Source organism: Haliaeetus leucocephalus, unplaced genomic scaffold (assembly GCF_000737465.1).
Source record: "Haliaeetus leucocephalus isolate CR32 unplaced genomic scaffold, Haliaeetus_leucocephalus-4.0 Scaffold616, whole genome shotgun sequence".
In the NCBI taxonomy this organism is placed as follows: Eukaryota; Metazoa; Chordata; class Aves; order Accipitriformes; family Accipitridae; genus Haliaeetus; species Haliaeetus leucocephalus.
In genome coordinates this window covers 644,855-664,297 of record NW_010973052.1, presented here as the reverse complement: position 1 = coordinate 664,297, position 19,443 = coordinate 644,855, and the positions used below count along the sequence as shown (strand labels likewise).

At 35.4% G+C, this 19,443-nt stretch overlaps 1 protein-coding gene across 1 annotated transcript in view; it reads right to left on the bottom strand.

Annotated features, from left to right (window-relative positions):
* Positions 1-1,194: 1,194 nt before the first annotated feature.
* PGR (progesterone receptor) overlaps positions 1,195-19,443 on the bottom strand; it is a gene marked incomplete at its 5' end in the record, with an annotated part of 36,779 nt that continues 18,530 nt past the window's right edge. The window contains 5 exon segments of the mRNA XM_010578258.1: positions 1,195-1,350; positions 3,656-3,813; positions 8,894-9,024; positions 12,377-12,521; positions 13,913-14,215. Coding sequence (XP_010576560.1) covers positions 1,195-1,350; positions 3,656-3,813; positions 8,894-9,024; positions 12,377-12,521; positions 13,913-14,215 — 893 coding nt within the window.

Here is a 19,443-nt window from a genome sequence, read left to right as displayed (position 1 = left end):
ATAATTTTTCAGTCAAATATTCATTTCCATGGTAAAACATGACAATTTTTTTGAACATATAAAGCTAATTTAGTCCAATTCCTCTTTTACAGTTACCCATTATATACTATATCTATATATGGTATATATAGATATACCAATTATCATGGCATGCCTTTAAAATATAAAATATGTAGCTCCACTAAATATTACTGAAATGAGCCTGATGTGTATCAAAATGTTTGCAGTCATATTTTCCATTTCTTTTTGCATTTAATCTCGCTGTAATTTGTTGTTAATGGCTGTTTGAGTATTCAGCATTGGAATCCAAAACATTAAGATTATTAAGAGTTGTAGTCAGTGAAAACATCTCTATTTAAAGCTTCTGAAATACAGAATTTTGAAGTTGATTAATTTAAGATTATCGCTAAGTGATTTAGCTTTAATAAGTGCCAAACTCTTAAGGAAAGTTGCACAAAACAAAGCTTAGTGGGTTTGCATACACATTACTTCTGGTGTAATATACACTGAAATTTTCCTAGGCTTTCCGATTCTGAAGGAGAGCTGCACAGAATGGTGCAAAAACAGGTATGCTGAACTCAAGAGTTTCAATGCAGTATGAGCACAGACAAGAGTATGAATGTATACTTTGTGCCTAGCACTTTAGTTACTCATGAAGGTATTGCAGCGATGTCTACTTAATCCAGGACAGCTGACTTTGAAAGGATATTTCTGTGAGGCAGGTTAGTTAATAAAATGTGAAATATCCATGAGAAAATGTGGGCAATATTTATTTTAATTCCTCCAAAATCTTGCCTTACGCACATGCCCACATGTACCCATGCACACAAGGTACTAAAGTAAGAAGTTTACACCATGTCAGAAATTTGAGAGTGTGTAATATGTAAGAAAAATGTATAAGATAACTGTTCTTAGAAATCTGAAAACTCTACTGTCATTCTTATGCATATCTAAAAAGCAACTAGCCAAGTTTACAAAACATTTCTTATGACTGTTGTGATTTTTGCAGTTAAGGAATCAGGAATTCACAATATGTACATCAAGCTTAAATGGCTTGTGTATGTTACAAGTATAAAGCAGTAGGCAGGGTAAGTATGACAAATATACTGAAGTCCTGACATTGCAAAATCTTGACCAAAATAAACAAACAAAAAATGACCCGGAAATCATCTCTATGATAAGAGAAAAGACAATTCACTTTTTGTGAAAGAGAAGAGGTTTCACCATCCCTGCCAGAATCTTGGGTAGCTGGGCAGCAATCACCTCTGACATCATCTCGGGGAATTCAACACTCAGTGCACGGGACTGGAGAAATGTGTTCAGACAGAAGAGATGGAGCTGTTTCACTAGCTGTATTTAATAAAATACAAACATGATAAATCAGGCTAACAGTAATGCAGCCAGATAAACATGCTGTCAATCACTTATCTCATACATCCATCAGCTGACACCATTATATACCTTCCTCTGTCACTCCCTGAATCAATAACGAGGGTACTTGCCACTCCCTATTAAAATATCCTCCCATGGCAAAAATCATAAATATAGCTAAATGGCATGTTATAGAAAAACAGTGCCCCACTAATATTATAAAGTAGTATCATCCTCACTCATGACATGCACCATGAACAATGGCAATCACTAAACAAGTATTGAATCTTTCATTTTATTCTCATGTTCAACCCATGTCTCAATGCCTTGTTCACTATAATGCTATTCAAACCGTGCTCTGAGGGACAGCATTTACTATTTACTTCTGAGCTTTTCCATGGTACTGATGATGATCATATCTGGGTATGCTGCAAATGTTAAAATCCATAGGCTCTCATCCCTTGAAAGCAACTGTTCAATATATATGACTGTTTCACCTCTTCTATCTTTTCTGAGAAGTTCCAATTTTACAGAAGTTTTTCTTTAAGACCAGTGACCTTCATGTTGTCAGATATCATACTATTTCTGCTACCCTAGGCTTTAACGACACACAGCCTCTCCAGTGTGATGATCTATCTTTTCCTTCTATCTCCCATCACTGTATCAGCCCGAGCTGAAACAGGGACTTGAATGAAGATACCCTACAGACCAAAAATTACCCTAACCATCACTTTGCTGGGTATTTTGCAGCAAGTCTCACTCACTCATTTTACTATTACTTTAAGTATTTGCAATGAAGAAATTGACTCTACAGCCCAGTACTCAAAAGTTTTCCTCTGGATGCTTTGACACTCAGATTGCAAACTGTTACTCCAGGTAACACAGGAAGACCTTTTATCCCAAGCAAGACTGATCCATAGAGGTTCCTTGAGCACAGGGCTACTATGAGGTAGCTGGTATACTGGTCAGGACTTTTTGCAAGTAAAAGGTGACTGACTGAACTCCAGGGAAGGGTTTAGCACTGACAGTCCCAAGTGACAACTGCAGCCTGACTACCAGTAAATACTTAAAGTTAAGCTCCATATCCTCCCTTCAGAATTTGCTATGTAAGGATGCTTTTTGTACTTGTCTCATTCTCATTTTGCTGGTATCTGAGATGATGTAATAGCTAAATGGTGAATGTAAGTTCTGTAGATAGCAAAAGCTGATGGAGATGTTTGTGGAGTGGATCAAAAGACTCCAGACCACCTGGTGAACCACTTAATTATCAATATTGTTACCTCTCTTAACTCCCATAAATGGGATCCTTGAAGGGTTTTTTTTTCCCAAACAGAAGGGGGAATTAGTGACAATGAAAGGCTTTAGGTGAATAAATTAATTTATTCATGAACAGTTAAAATAAAATGCAGATTTGCTGAGTGCAGAATAAAAACATGCACAGACCCCATCCTTCCTTGAACTCCCTGCGAGCCTTTCACAACCAGCACCGAACTCAAAAGTGCTCTTCCTACACTATCTTAGTGCCACTTCCCCAGCACTTGCTAAAACCATCAGGTATGGCCCTGTACCTCTGCTTTTTGCCTCTCTTGTAGAGATACACAAGCCATTAGAAAACAATGTTCACATGGGCAAAGGTTTATACGAAACATCGTTCCTCAGTTTTAATGGATGTTAAGCCAATAGGGTACATGCCGGATTCTCAGAGATGTGGAAAGGAATCAGCTGCATATTTTAACATGCTTATGAATCTCTATGATATCAGCACTAGAGTTCTCAAAGATTACGCAGTTCCCAAATATAGACAGATACTGAAAAAATGGCATAGACTATATACATAAAACTAGCTGAATTAAGGTTGCAGAACCAATCTTGGTTGTCTTTCTCTAATTCTTAGTAGCCTTACTTTGCAACTTGAATGGCCTATTCTTTGCATAATTTAAATATTTTCATGAACGTGTATGCAGATGCACACATACATACACACCACCCCCTACCAAAACCCAGAACTGTACTAGTTACCTTACAGAAATAATGAAACAAAATTGTAGCATTCAAATGCATGTTTCTCAAATACTTAAATCTTGTATACCATGTAATATATAAACAATATATATTGATGCTGAATATATAGCTATTTACACAAATATACACACTAAAGAACAAATGTAGGGGTTTTTCTTTTGTTGTTTTGAAATGTTGACTAGCCACTTTCCATAAAATTACTTTTAAGAAATACTAGTTCCTTCACATATAAAAAGCAAAACACACTAACAAGTAAACTTACATCATGCATGGAATCCATCAGTTTTGTAAGTTGATAGAAACGTTGTGAGTTGGCCACAACGCCTTTCTGGCGCAAACCAATTGCCTTCACCAGTTCTCTAATGTAACTTGTTCTCATCTCATCAAATTGGCTTTGACTTCTTAGACCTTCCAAAGGAACTAAAAAGAAAGTAACACTTGTGTTGCAATTTATTCTGAAGGCAATGAGAGAAATTTAAAGTACAGAAACACTTTATACTATTTCACGCTGTGCAGTGCAATTAATTGTTATACACCAGGTACTTCTTCCTGTTCAACAGTTACTCCAGAAACAGTGATACAATTAGTTAAAAGGCTATACTGGCGATAATCAGTCAATTCTCTTAATTGCTGATGTCTAGAAATAGCTTTAAGCTTCAGCTACACCTGTCTGCTGAAAATAAGATGGCCAAAAGAAGCACTCCTGTCCTTGAGGAAAGGTGTTATGGACTGGCTCATGTTTACACTGCTGAGGGTCAGCCCTCTTCACAGCAGATTTATGTTACAGAGGTCTAGCTGGAGTGCTTCAAAATGGAGTCAAGGAATGAACTAACAACTCTTAAGCAGTGTAGACAATAAAGCATCCAGGGCTCAGGCCTCCTGTTTGGACCACTTTCACTTAACAGAACAGATGCACTACCAGTCTTAAATGTGAACAGCTTTTTAGAGAAATTAGCAAGGAGGACCAAATAGTTGAACTCACTCTTCTCTTAATGGTCATCCGTGAGGACCAAAATGAGGACATGGAGAGAACATTCAGAAATGAACCTGTTTGTGACTGCTAGCGATAAGACCGTATTTGATCAATGATGATAAGTGTTGGTAGCATTGTAAGGAAACAGGTGTAAGCTCTAGACTCTACCTTCCTTGACATGGCAGAGTGTAATACACTAGTCTTATAATTTATGTTGTCAAAGGCAACTAAGAAATGAAAAACTTGAAGAAATGAAACTCGAAAAAATATTCCCATCTGGCAAACAAATCTAAGTCCTTGCTTCGCTATAATAATCACACATTAAAACATAGTCTTGTTTCAAGCATACTGGTTTTGAAAGAGCTGTTAAATTTCTTCCCCCTTCCTTTCTCTCTTGCCAATGACATTTCACACTGCAATGTCACATTTAACATTTCGTATTCTGACAGCAAGCAGGAGGAGAAGGATTCACTTCACCAAACTTTAGATATTTTACAGTATAGGGACTCCATCTGGGGGTGGGGAAAACTCAGGCAAGTCTTGGGCACAAGGCATGTTCACTGTTTTAGAAGTATCCTTAGAAAGAAATTAATAATTCTGTAGAGATGCTTATTTTTGTCCATGGATGCTAAAAGAATGTCATGGGGACTAGCTCACATAGTTTAAAAAATCACCTGCTAGTTACCTAGGTATCTAGTACATCTTCAATACGGTATCAGACCATGACTAATATCAGGCCACAATGGATTTCATTTGAATCTCTTTAAAAAAAAAAATTGAAGCTTGATTCATAATGACATTGACTTACTCAATATGGTAACACATAACTTTCAGGTGATTTGTCACTTTCTGGAATTAAAACATAAATAAATGTGTGTACTTACTCTGTACAATGCACTAGACACCTAGGAAGGGAATTAAAAGAGAAGCCAGCCAAAAAGGAGATGGCTGCACAGAGGTTGGACCTAAACCCACTCCCTGAAAGAGAATTCGGTAGCAAACCCTGCACTGACAGCAGCCCTGCTTTCCACTCAGAAATCATAAACCCTGTTCTGAAACCAGTTGTCTAAGTCACGTCTGGTTCCTCAGAAAAATGTAAGGGGAGACACTTCAGGCAAACATATTAAAATTAAAATTCCCTCACCTTGAGCCCAGCCAGAGCTGACAAGGCAGAAGTTCAAATCTCTATTCTACCTGAGTTAAGCAGAAGTCTCTTATTTTGTAGGAGACTGCCCAAGAGAGGAAATGATCCCATTTGCCGAGGTTGTCTCTTGCTCAGTGTCTCCTCAGACAACTGAATGTCTGGGGTAAGAAGGGAGACATGCATGCAGAAAATAGAAAGTTTACCTTAAAGATAAGTGTCTAAACACTAAGCTGGGCTATGGAAGTCAGGGTCTGACTCCTAACTAAAACAGAATTTAAACAAAAATAAAAATAGAGAATAGAAATTGTGACTGCTTCCACAGAAAGTACATTTATAACACCATAAATAATAATAATCCAGCTTTTAGGGATGCCATGTTAGCTTTCGTTTAGCAGCTGATGGAGATGAAATGCTGGATGAGGTGGGCCTTTGGTTTGACTCAGTATGGCCTCTCAAGTCCAGACAGACAAAGGAGGCATCTGATAGCGTGCCTGTCACACCTACGTCAAGGGTCTGAATGGAAGGGACAAGTACTGGTTTGTGGAGAATGCAACGTGCTTAGGAGTAATGCAAGGAGGAATACTCACAGTGGGGAAAATTTATGTCATGGAAAAAGAATAGCTTTATTTTCAAAACCTGGATGGTTCTGGGTATGTCTTAACAGCAGATTTACAGACGGCTATGAAGTCTTCTTCATATAAAGTCACATTCTGATGGAATTTAGGGTTAGGTGGATGCTATCCTTGACTTACGTCTCTAAAACAGCGATTAAGTCCTTACATTTCCCTTGTGAATTAAGTTAAAAGATCTCTTCCAGCAATGAATGGCCTGTTTCCCCAGAATTCTGCAAAAGCACAGTCACGTTCCCGTCTAATCACAAAAAGTTCCACTAAGCTATTTTTTTGAGTGAAGAATTACAATGTCTTACATGCACAAATGCAACTTAAGCACAGGTAGCTCAAATGTTCCTTCCCCCTGAACATGTGTAAAGAATGCGGATGCTTTTAATCAGTGGGAAGAACCCAGCCAAAATCTTATGCAATAAGATTTTGCAATTCCTCTAAATCAAAAGTCTGGAAAGTGTTAGAGCTAGAACTGAACTTGCTATATGCTTACTTCTCTCTTTTTTGGCATAGCCCTACTTTCTTAAATCATAGTCTTTTTGAACTATTCATAGTATTAGTTCCTAGATGGATATGGCCTCTGCAAGACGGAGCTCTATTTAGAACTTACGGGGCACTACTACAACACAGCTTGTTACATACAGTAAATAAGGACCTGTAAAATGGAAACAATTGCAGAAAATAAAAATGTTTGTCCACTTTTTGCAAAGACTAATTCTGCTTTCAAGACAGCTTTAAAGCTGTCACACGTACAATATAAAGAAAACATCTAAGCCACAGCAAACTCAATGGAAAAACTGTAAAATCAAAAATAATATTAAAACTTAGGCTGGGGGGTCCATTCAGAATTAAAAATCTATCAAGACTGACATTTAGTTATGTTTAATACAAATTACTGTTTTTCCAAAATTATATAAAAAGTAAAAATCAGTTTATCTAAACAATAAATCAAACAGAAGACAGAATAAGAGACTAAAAGTTCAGGCTTGATTTACTGTTAGTATATGAAAGCTTGAAATGGCCATACTTTCACATTTGAAGAGGATTAAGGTGAATACCATGACTAAAATAAAAGTAGTCTTTAAAACCACTTTATAGCAACAATGAGTTTATATGGTTTTTTGAAAATAGTTTTGTGGAATTATATTTATACAGTACCAAATGTTTACTAAATGTCTCAGCAACAACGGTTAGGCGTGTTCCTTTTCCCAAAGATCTGACAAATTGTTTTTTCCTATAGGACAATAAGTGCAGGACAGAATGAAAAGCAAAACTCATCAGCACAGGTAGAAATACTTCCTTTTTTTTAAAAAAAAAAACTAATTTCTTGAATATATATAAACATTTCACCTTAAAAATGAGTTTGAGTGCAACGCAGTTCATAAAGAATGGTAGCTTGAATATTGTTAAATTAATGCACTCATAAATGAGAGGGACTGGACCACTGTAACAGTTTTTTGAATTTGATTTGAACTTTCTGGGACAGAAAAGGATAGCTGGAATATCACAAATGTATCTAAATTTCACTGAAATTTAAAACTTCCCTCTGAGGTTCAGGTAATAGACAAGGGCGTTCATTTGTGATGATAACAAGGTGGAAAACATTTAAAATAGGAATATATTCAGATTCCAACAAAGCAACTGGAGTTCTATCAGAGAGGGATTGTTGTCCACATTATTTTTATTGCTTTAGCAGAGTATATAGTATTTTACTATTATTTTAGTAATTTTTATGTTCATATGAGCTAAATTTAATCTTTACTGCTTATGCTCTGCTGACACCAAGGGTTTTTTTTAAGCAAGAGCTTATGCAAATACCAGCAAAGTACAGCTTAAGAGGGAATAAATTTTAGTTCCTTATCTTTTACTAAACTTTGTACAACCAACAAGGAGGTTATGCAGGATTTGCACATCTCTCCTCTGACTCCGTAAGTGTGTAGAGAACCAAACTTCAACATTCTTCCAATTACATTTCTCAGAGATGCTTATTCTCATTTCTAATAGCACCTGCACCATTTTAAAACTTTCTATTTGGGGATTCATAACTAACACTTAGGGCTGCAGCAGATGTACATTTTAGTATTTTAGAAAAGGTTTTGGAAGATAACTTCATCAACTACCACACTTCCCATTTAAAGTGGAATGCAGCTGTATGCTGGATTCCTTAACAGATGTGTATAATTAAAAGTGACCACAGATTTTGTTCTAGAGAAACAAACCAAAGAAAAACATTTCCATTTGTTTATGTCTGTGCTAAACTTGACCTATTTATAACTATATAAAGTTGAATAAATGTTAGTATTGTGTGCCATGTCCACCTCCCTAATTCCTTTGAGTAAGCATGTTTTAAGTTCTTGGCCAAGATAAAGCCCTCAGTCCTGACAATTTATAAAATATTTTTAAATAACATTTCTAATGCTTGTAACATTTTTTTGTCTGTGTATAGTCATTTAAGCTGAAGAGCTTCCAGGCAGAAACACTGCACACTTGATTTGAAAATGTGTAATATAGTATAGCCATCTATCAAAAGGCATCCAACATTTCCTCAGTGTCTTTATACAGAATAAAATCAACAATGCATCACAAATTACTTGTTCCTTATAAACACTAGAAAAAATATTTTTAGGTGTTGGAATACTAACATTCCTCCTAAAGAAGTTTCCATTTGTTAAGCCAGATAGCTTAGCAATTGTCAAGTTAAACAACATGGTTCAAAACTCTTTTATTAGTGATATATTTCAAAGAAATAAAAGTACCTACTTGTGTTGAGAAGTAACAGTGCTTTCATACACAGGAACTCTTCTTGGCTAACTTGAAGTCTGACAAATTCCTGTGGGAGTTGCCACATGGATAGACACAGGGAATAGAACGATGATTCTTTCATCCTCTGTCTTACACCCAGAAAAGGTAAAAAAAAAACAAAAAAAAAGAAAATAAAGAAAAGGAAGGGCTCCAGTACTAATTGTTTGAAGGAAGTGCCTTGTTAGCAGTTTAATTACCACATTGCAGAAATTAAAGAAAGAGGTTACACACATAAACAATTTTCTGACTGTTTTGTACCTACACTAGTTTTTTAATTGTAATGAATGTGCTATTATTTTGGATGTTTAATCTGTTACTGCTGCCCAGAAAAAAAAAAAAAACACCTCGGAGACTTTCAAAGCTGAATGCTAACCACCAAAAAAGAAGGAGTTTTATTAGTTAAAAACACCCTAATGATTAATGTGAAGCAAATATTTTCTTTTAGAGGTTGACAGATTTTTACATTCTCTGAAAATATTTCAAAGCATAAAATTGAAGATAAACTTGAAAGTTTATAGAAAACTATTTCTTAGGTTTTGCAAAAATGTCTGCATCAAAATACTTTGTTGCATGTCTAACATTGTTCTGCTAAAAGCAATGATATAATTTTGTAGCATTTTATGCTGTTAAACAGTTAAAAATGTTACATGTAAATATATACAAAAAGTTTTTAAGTAAACTTAGACATTAATATAGCCTTATCTAAACTCCTGCAGAAGTAAATGGGACAAATCACACAAGGAAATACATAAAACTGTTTAGTTTTTTGCAGTACTTCTATCTTGCTTTTCTTGTTGAGATTTTGGTACACGGAGTATATTTTATTGTAAATATTTATTAGGAAGGCAGTTTTCAACTGAAATGACTGCAACAATAGCACTACAAAGTTTGTAATCTAGACTAAATTCATTGTACATTAACCTGAAGATCCAGTAACTTGGGCTAATTTTACAAAAGTTGCATCCCAATCCAAATGAATTAGGTAAATAACAACAAGAAGATTAAATTTTGCCCCCCCTGCCCCTTACAAAGTTCAGATCAGCATTCCAACCTGACTGCAGGTAATACCCTCAACAATGAAAACAGAGTATATTTTCCATGAATAAAAGACTCTTCTCAATGCATTGAAGTTTTTCCTTGCTATTTAAAGTGTTGCTGTTATCTTAAATGAAAATTATTTCAGCTTTGTTCAACATCTGGTATCTCATACCAGCTCTTAAATGACTTAAACACAGAAATTTAATGTTAGATCTGAATGGACTGGTTACTTCTATATCTACTTTAAAACTCCCTTCCTAGTCCTTTCTGGTAGTCTCTATTCCTAATTATTATCTATGAAGAGTGATAGCAGCTTTCAGGGTATGCTTAAATGCTGTTCTTATTCATGTTCTCAGACACTGCAAAGTGTAAGTAACAGTAAACCCTTGTAGGGTTTTAATACTAATTCATAAAATCTTTGTCAGACTAACACTCCTGGCTTTCTTGGTCTGAAACTGATGCTACCAAACAAGTCATTTCCAAGGAGCACTACAACTCAGTTTGTTAAATGACAGATTGGCTGTGAAACAATCTTTGGATTGTGGTTTCATGGTCATTTTGAAACAACTCAAGTGTGTGTTGCCCCTGTAGAAGGAATTTCCATTTTCTCTTCCCAGCTCTAGGTGTGCACTCCTGCTATTCTGGCATTAGTGTCTGCACTCCCACATCGTGAGTCAGGTCAGGGATCACCTCCACCTTGTAATTAATGGCTTTTTCTGGGGTATTTCTCAAGCATTCAATTTCCTTATCTGTTTGACAGTGCAGCCAGATAGTGTTTGATCCAGCTTCAGTGAAATCATGGGGATGCATGACCGGGGCAGGGAGGCAGGTGGAGTTAACTTTTTTGGCAGTGTTCAGCAGTTACTTCTGTGTAAAGCAATCGTGAAAGTACAATCTTAGACATCATCATAGATAAGGAAGTTGCTTACATTTTACTGATCTAAAAGCTAACTTATTTGCCAATAAATAGTTGCAGCTATGATTTAGTGTGCCAGTTACTTTTCATGTCTAACTCTTTGTTTATAACATTTCTAATATGACCTTGATGAGATGTTCTACAACCAAGAGAAGGGTATGTTGTCAGTCCACCTCCTTCTCGATGTAGGTGGTCTTGAGATGCAAATAAGATGCCTCTAAGGGATTATAATCAGGATTCACAAATCTCAACCCTGGTCTGGAAGAAGGTACTTAAGTTGTCTTCACAAGGTGGCAGCAGCGGTCCACATGCAGGGTAATACCCCAAGACATGCCATTACTGCCTAAAGCCACCTCACTGTGTTACTTCTGAATGTAACCATGAGATGTATCACAGACTATGCTGGGACAGAATACAGTCAGAAGTTCTCTCAATCTCATTCCTTCAAAGTATTTCAATTTGTACAGCATAATTAATACACATGGGAGAGGAAAGAATTCATTACTCTACAAACTCACAGTGATTTACAGTCATCTGGAAGAGAAAAGGTCAGGAGCTACAGGGCCTGCTCCACCGAGCATTTTCTACAAAGAACTTCACTGGCAAGAACTTGCAGGTCTACGGATTTTAAATTCAGGTGCCTAGATCTTCTGCAAATCCACCTCTTAATCCTTAAACAGATATGTCTTACAAGAAAACCTCTTCAACTTTCATCTCACTTCATAGTAGTTCTTTTAGCATTTTAAGAAAAGATAACTGAGAATAATGTATTGCAGAAAAATAAATAGGGAGATTAAATTACGTTTTACTGTTCCTGGAAACTTCCCATGTACTATAACCAAAGTAACTAAAATTACAGCTTTGACCATATTAATTTGCAGAGCTGAAAAACTGTCAAAGGCTGAAATGAAGATTATCAGAATTAATCAGCATAGTGAAGGAAAATGTAAGCCAACAATCCCCCCCTCAAGCCAGAAAGGAGAAGTCTCACTTATTTTATCCTTGATATTAAAAATCCTTCTTGCTTAATTATTACAATTTTCTAACAAGAAACGTACTTTAGAAAAGCAGAGTTTTATCAGAAAGTGTCAAAACTGACTATTTAGTATTTCCGAAACCCACCCAAACGACGACCAAAGAAAATACCACTTAGTTCCATTTATTAAACATTAACTCATGTCTTATTCAGATGAATTCAGCTAAATCTTCTGACAGCATCATTTTATTTTTTTTTCATTTTTCTCTTAGATAATTAAAATACTGTTTGAACACCTTTTGTTTGGCCATGTCAACAGAATATTTGGGATTCCCACAAAACCCTTCCCAAAGTTACTGAACTTCAATATGATCAGAGAACTTTCCTCTGCTGTTAATTTTGAAACAGAACAAGCAATGAATGAAATCTTGGCCTCCATGAAGTAACATTCTCATTGACACAGATAAGTTCAAAATGTCATTCATATTATGCAACAGCAGAGTCTACTTACTCATTTAGAATCAGATCTGGTGCAAAATATAACATTTGACCACTGACATGTTTGTATGATCTCCATCCCATTGCAAAAACCATTAGACTCATCCAGGAATACTGGATGAGGGTTATCTGATCATCGATATGTAAATTCCGAAATCCTGGAAATTAAATTAAAAGTTAAAATACTTTATAATTTTCACTTAGACAACAGCTGAGTAGGTGTTCTGAGATTAAAACTTTGAGCTATAAAACTGAGAACACCTACAAAGACAAGTGCTTTTGGGGACATAGGTCTCAAGTTTATATAATAACTGGCTATCTCACTTTGATAGTTAACCTCTTGTCTTTTTGTTCTGATGCAATATTTTGAAATGATCAAACCAAAATTCACTTTAGCAGTCAAAAGTGACTATTTCAGCAAATAGGAATGCATCTCATTTTCCTTTGGTAAAAATATGACAGTTTGTAACATGATGACTGTAACCAACTCTTATTTAATACAGATAGCTTGAACTTCAGCGTTCTTAACAAGAAATACAGTTGTAATACAATAAACATCCACATATGAATATCTTTCTTGCATTTAACCAAAGAGAAGCATATTGTTGTGTGTTTGCCTTTGATAACTTTCACTCTTTGATAACTTTAAGGATTGCTATGAATTATCTGAGCCAATCTAACAGCTTCCTGCCACTGAAAGCAGCAGTCCTGTTCTTCATTACCTGGCCCTGTTACCTCCTTCAAGCAAGTTTTGGCATTCATGCTACCCCTCAGTGAACTGGTTCAGGTCATGAAGCCATCAGAAAACTACAGAGGGCAAAAAAAAAAAGGTTTGTTTTCTTCTCACTTAATGAGATGAATCAGTTCAACCAAGAGTTCTGACAAGCGCAAGCTGCAATGGGGAAGAGCAGTGATAGGGACTACCCTTTCCTGCAGCAGTGAAGTGTCACACTGCGCTCACATGAAACTGTATTTTCCAGGCTTTCTACTCAGTATATTGTTTTTTATATATCCCAGGATCAGGCCCTTATGACCATACAACACACGTACGTACATAACATGGATATTTTTTGGAATCCAGTCTGGATCTTCATAAATTCAGTTACTTCTCATTACCAGTCTATTTGTGAGCTACTTAGTCCTAACTGGCACTATTTATTACAATTTTTCTCTGTTGCTTTCAAAAATTCATTTTAATAAGAGTAAGAATAAAGAATATGCAGAAATATAAACAATTTTTAATACCAAAAGGATTAATAGAGTAGGAGGATTTGGGGTGGAAAGGCTGCTATAACAATCACAGACAGGAACTCTTTTAGGCTTCTGTTGTGTTTTGGAGTGAGTCTAAATATTTAGATGCATTCCTTCAAAAGTACCTTCCTATTAAAATGTATTTGATCAGATATATTAACTTATGAAGTGGAAGCTTAATCATTTTAGAATTTGTTAAGAATTAATTAACAGGCAGACAATAATATTCTCTTTTGACTGCTCATCCTATGACGTATTTGCTTAACTAGAATTTACTACATATAAGAAGTGCCATTACCTGGTAGCAATTTAGACCATTTGACTACACAAAGAAGTTGCCTCTCACAAAGATGATTTAGACTGGTCAGCAAGGAACTTGGTGTTTCGGGTTTTGTATTGTCGTAACCAGCATAGACAACTTCTGGCTCAATGCCTCGTAGAACACTTATCATTGGGGGAACAAACTGTATTTCTTGATTTGGAGAAAAGGACAGCCTTTGGGTTAGAGACTGGCTTTCATCTTGAAGGGCTGCTGGCTGCTGGAGTGCGACATCTAATGTTCTCACAACCTTAATTTTGTTAAACTTTTTAAATTTTCGACCTGAAAAAGAAAATTGTTGATCTTTTAAAAAGAATTAACCAGAAACATTAATTTTTTTCCAGTAGTGATGCATTACACTTTTAATCTATACAAGGAAACTATAACTGTCTTCGGAATAAGTTTTTTATTTTTTGACTATTTATATAACTAAGAAACAATCATGGAAAATTCTTAAGAGTTTCTCCCTCCATATCCTCCTCCCTTCACTAAGAGATGAACAGCACCCACCCATTAAAATTATTGCCATGAATTCTAGGTTACAGTAACCTCGTAGAGTGTTTTCTGGTTCAGTTCCCACTGTTCTATCATATGCTGACAGCTGAGCCAGCTGGCTCTACAATACAGTTTCTATTCAATGTTAATTAAGGATATTGTTTCTTTTTTCTAATACTCAGAAACAAAAACACTAGTAATTAATTACTACACACAGAAATTCCTTTTTTCCAGTTCTATAAAGGCATTTCAGTCTCATGGCTAAATTCTATTTTGACAGTCTCTAATGTAATATCTTCCTCCTGTTTACCAGAAAGAAAACAGAATTCAGGGGATGAGTGAAATGCCAACAAATACTGTAAAACCACATGTCAACACTTGCAAAACTCTTCACTTTCTAAAAAATAATTCCTCTTTCTCAGTATTTGCAATTCTTATTTCCATACTGCAGTGGTTTGAAGAACACTAACTGAAAAAAAATAAATAGCTGAACTGCTTTCCCAAAGTAAGCACAGATACTGCATCTGGCATGGCTATGGAAATATACAGATCTCTAGGTAGCAACTCTTCAAATTTCTTTCATGGAAACAGTCTGGCAGTGCACCTATATAGACACAGAAAATCAAACTTTCAGGGGTTCACAGACAATAACCCTCAAAGACAATAAATTACCATATTACAAGTTTCAATAAAAAGACAAATCCATGTAGAGGTGGCTGCATGAAACACATTTGCTTTAAATAGATCCTCAAAGGTGATGAAAACCCTGTTAGATCATTATTTCTGCCAAACAAGTTTGGCTTTGTGAAAAAAGGGATAAAAAAATGCAATAAAGATACTGATACTTATGGTCTGATTTAAATGATGGTGGAACAGTAAGATGCAGGGTGATGGGAAAAAAAACGGTAAATCACTCTGCTAACAAAGAAAAATAAAAAGTTTACATGTTTCAACCTTAAAGAAATAATAAGGAAGGAGAAGGTTTTGCTCCAAAAACCATCCAGAAATCACCTGGATATTTTCACTTGTAGAGGTGTTGCATACTTTAACAGTAGAAAAAGAGATGCACCAAATTTCACTGGATGAAAAGAAAATCCATGCCTATCAAACTGCTGAACCACTGAGAAACTGCATTACAAAATGGCAATATGCAAAAACCAATCTAAAAGTAGAGGAGGTGGAAGGTAATAGAAGCTTAACAGCATGCATCTATTTGTTTGAATTAAAATCCAGTTCATAACATGCATATCAAATTGTCTCTTGAAAAATGGTATTTTTATTTACAAGTGAAAGGTTAGACAAGGGAACTTATCACATCCTAAAGGAAGGGGACAAAGACTTCATCTCTTACTGCCTTCTGTTTTAGTTAAAATTAGTGCTGCGCTGTCAGAATGCAACCAGTACACCAAAGAGGCCCCAGGACACAGGAGTAGGGAAGCACAGCTAAACTTTGGCACATGCTCTGAATCCATTCTGAACTGCTTATGGAAGGAATCGAGAGACGCTAGCATAGTCCTCTTTGGAAACTCCCAGTGTTCCAAACTACACACTAAAACAGAAAGCTTCAACAAAAATGGTTTTACTTAGGAACATGTCTATTCCATTTTCTTCAGGTGCTCCCATATCATAGAAGATAGCAAATTTTATGAAAATCCAGTGTCTCCATTTTGGAAGACCTAGGATGTACACTTCAGAGAATTAAAATGACCTTTTCAAAACATTCATTAGTACACAGGTAGTATAACTTGAAGCAAGATTAATACATGAAACATGGGAAGATTCTTATGTCATTTCTAAACATTTTACACAGAACAAATTCTATTACTTTAATGACTCTTGATATACACTGGCATAACTGGAGGCAGAATCAATCTTCCTGTTTGTGAACCAGACAGGATTGAGCAGATGAACACAATCTAAAAAGCTAAAGTCTGCTTTTTAAAAAAAAATAATTTTGTGTTATCCCATCATAAATATGCATGTTTATGCATTTCACATAGAAAAAAGTTGTACACAGAAGTGCAAGTCTTCAATTTAAATTAAAACAGTATTTAAAATCCAAAGGGTGTATACTGAACAAAGTTTCAAGAAACACACCTTATTGATAGTATAAATATGAGTGATGGGCTCTTCCATAACATTCATCATCCAACGAAGTCAGGGGACATACTCCCACTAACTTAACTGTGAGTTCAATTAGCTCAGTATCAAGTGCCCCAACAATGTTATGGTCATTTTATCACTTCTGGTAAGTATACAAATATTTCTGATTAGCGACTCCTTAGTAAAGAACCAAACACAAACTTACACCTTATGTTACAGCTGAACCAAAAGAATAGACAATATATTACAACAAGAGACCTAAGGCCAATTTCTATCATAACAAAGCTATACATAGTCCTAAACATGCTGGGAATTTCCCACTAACTATTGTTTAGGCATGAAGGAAAACAGAAGGAACAATGTATTTGATAGTTCATAAATAATGATTTCAGGTATTTTCTGAAATAATGGCTTCAGATACTTTTACAGTTCAGAGAACAGGTAAAGAAAGAAACCAAACAGAGTGCTTATGACATGGAAATGTTAGTAGTTAATAAGTACCCATGTTTCCAAGTGATTACATGTATCAGAATTAATGTCACACTGTTTTGCAGAATTGCTTATGTGTTTATTTCTAATTATGTTGCTTAACAGCCACCAGTAAAGCAACTCCACTTGCTACCTATCTATTGGAGAGGTGACTACTAACAACTCACAGTAAACTTTCCCATCTACCACAAGAAAACTATGTCAAATTAACGCAAACTCTTAAGGACAGAAAGAAAAAAACAGAGATTTGACAATAGCTTAGTTTTTCAATGGCTGCTTACAAAAATATCCAGATAAGTTCCTGCTGTAAGATAAACAAATGTCTCTACTTAGTCCTATAATGTGTAAAGAATACTAATCCATTCTGGCAACTATTCATCTTAATACTAAAACCTGTCTGTGCATATTTAGACAGCACATGTTTTCTTTGTAACGTTTTCATTAATTTGTTTTAAGATAGCCAACCACTCAAGCAGTTCCCTTACCCTCACTTACTACAAATAACGTGTATAGTGTTTGTGTACTACATGTACCTAGAAAACATAAAGAAATTAAAAAAATAAAATGTACTTAATCTCATCATCAAATATATTATGATTTTCTCCTTAATACATAATTCTGTACTTTAATATTCTTTTAACTAGGTATACAGAACCATACTACCAATCAGGCATTACTGATAGTAGATTTCTCCTATTAAAATGGCTGGGTTTCTAGTAAAAATCTAACATCTCACTATCCTTCTCCATACCCTGTTATCAGGTGAAAAATGTCAATAATTTATTATTCTTGACAGAATACTATGGCTCTGACTTTAAGGTCACTATGCTCTTGCGTTCTGTGTAGGAGAAAAAGCTGTGTACACCTTAAGAGGGTGTATACAAAATAAAGGAACAAAGCAGCAAAGCAGAATTAATACATCTTGTTTTTAATAAACCCTTTGATGCTACCTTAGAAAATATTACCTGGAAAATTAATACAAATTTGCCTGCATGTAATCACTGCAATGCAGACTGAAAGGTAACTGAAACAATGAAGAAAGTGATAATTTAGCAATACAGCTGAACAAGGAATCTGTGATAGTCAGCCTGGGAAAATTACAGATTCACTGATAGGAAATAAAAAAGCTGGGTATTTGTTTATCCCAGGACCTGACCCAGCTACCTGCTGTCCTATTAGGTAGAAGATTAGAAAGAGGATAGATTAACATGTCCAGTTACGAGATTGTAAAACTCAAAACTAATTAACACTCCCATAGAGAATGACAATTAAGGAATTCTGAAATATATGCTTTCATTGATATTTTCCTTCCATATATTAAGAAAGAAGAAACAGTCCATATAGTGAAATCAGTGACTAAAGCTATTTGTTGCTATTCTATAGTTTACTTACAACTGACTACACTTTATTTTAGAACAATTCAGGTTCATTTTATTGCTTTGAAATTAGGGTTGGAAAATGGAACTGTTGTCAATGAAATACAGTATTATTCTCCATCTATATGGTTGCCATTCAGTAATACTCAGTGGAAGATACATATACTTCTCCCAGCAGTAAGTGTAATTTAATTAATGTAATAAGAATGTTCAGAATCTTGTAGTTAACATCCTGTAAACTCTTAGTCTTTCTCACCTTGATTAAGTATTACTGGAGGTCTGTGTTTAGTAACGAAAGGCTAACTTTAAGAAAATAAGTAGCAGGAATAAACGAACAAAAGTGTATCTATGTAAGTTGTGAATGGAAGAGATCAGAAAATGCACAAAAAATCTTAAAATATATTAGGCTGTAAGCACAAGAAAAGATTTAAATATTGACAATTCTGACTCCTTTAAAATAATCAAGGATGTATCTAAGTATGTAATTTGTTCCATGAATTGAAAATTTGCTTGTGGACACTTATGTCCTGGGGAAAATTATCTAAGCCCAGTAGTACCCCATATATAAATCACACTGTGTTGATCAGCACAGCAAGTCACAAGTAGGAAGCATTGCTCATGTGATACAATAAAGAAAGTACAAGAAATGCCAGAAAAGCAAAAGTAAGAAAGATGACAGTAACAGTAGAAAGAGCATTATGGTTAAACAGTCCATCTTGAGATTTTTTGTTGCTTTGGATTTTAAATCCTCATTTACAAATAACACAATCTCACTCCAGTTTTCCTCATTTTTTTGCCTACATTTGTCTTCTCTTCTCCTTTCAGTATTTAGCACTCCATTTTAACCTGCATAGAATAATTAGCTTCCTAATCCCCCCAGAACTGCTGACATCACTAAGAGAACCTGACATACTACACTCAACCTGATGCAGCTGAGAAAAAACTAGAGATGCCACAGTCCTGGCTCCATTCATATTCTCTTTTCTCCATTGCCCCACTGTTCTACTTACTATTTGCTGCCAGATCACTTCTTTCCAGAAGACTGGG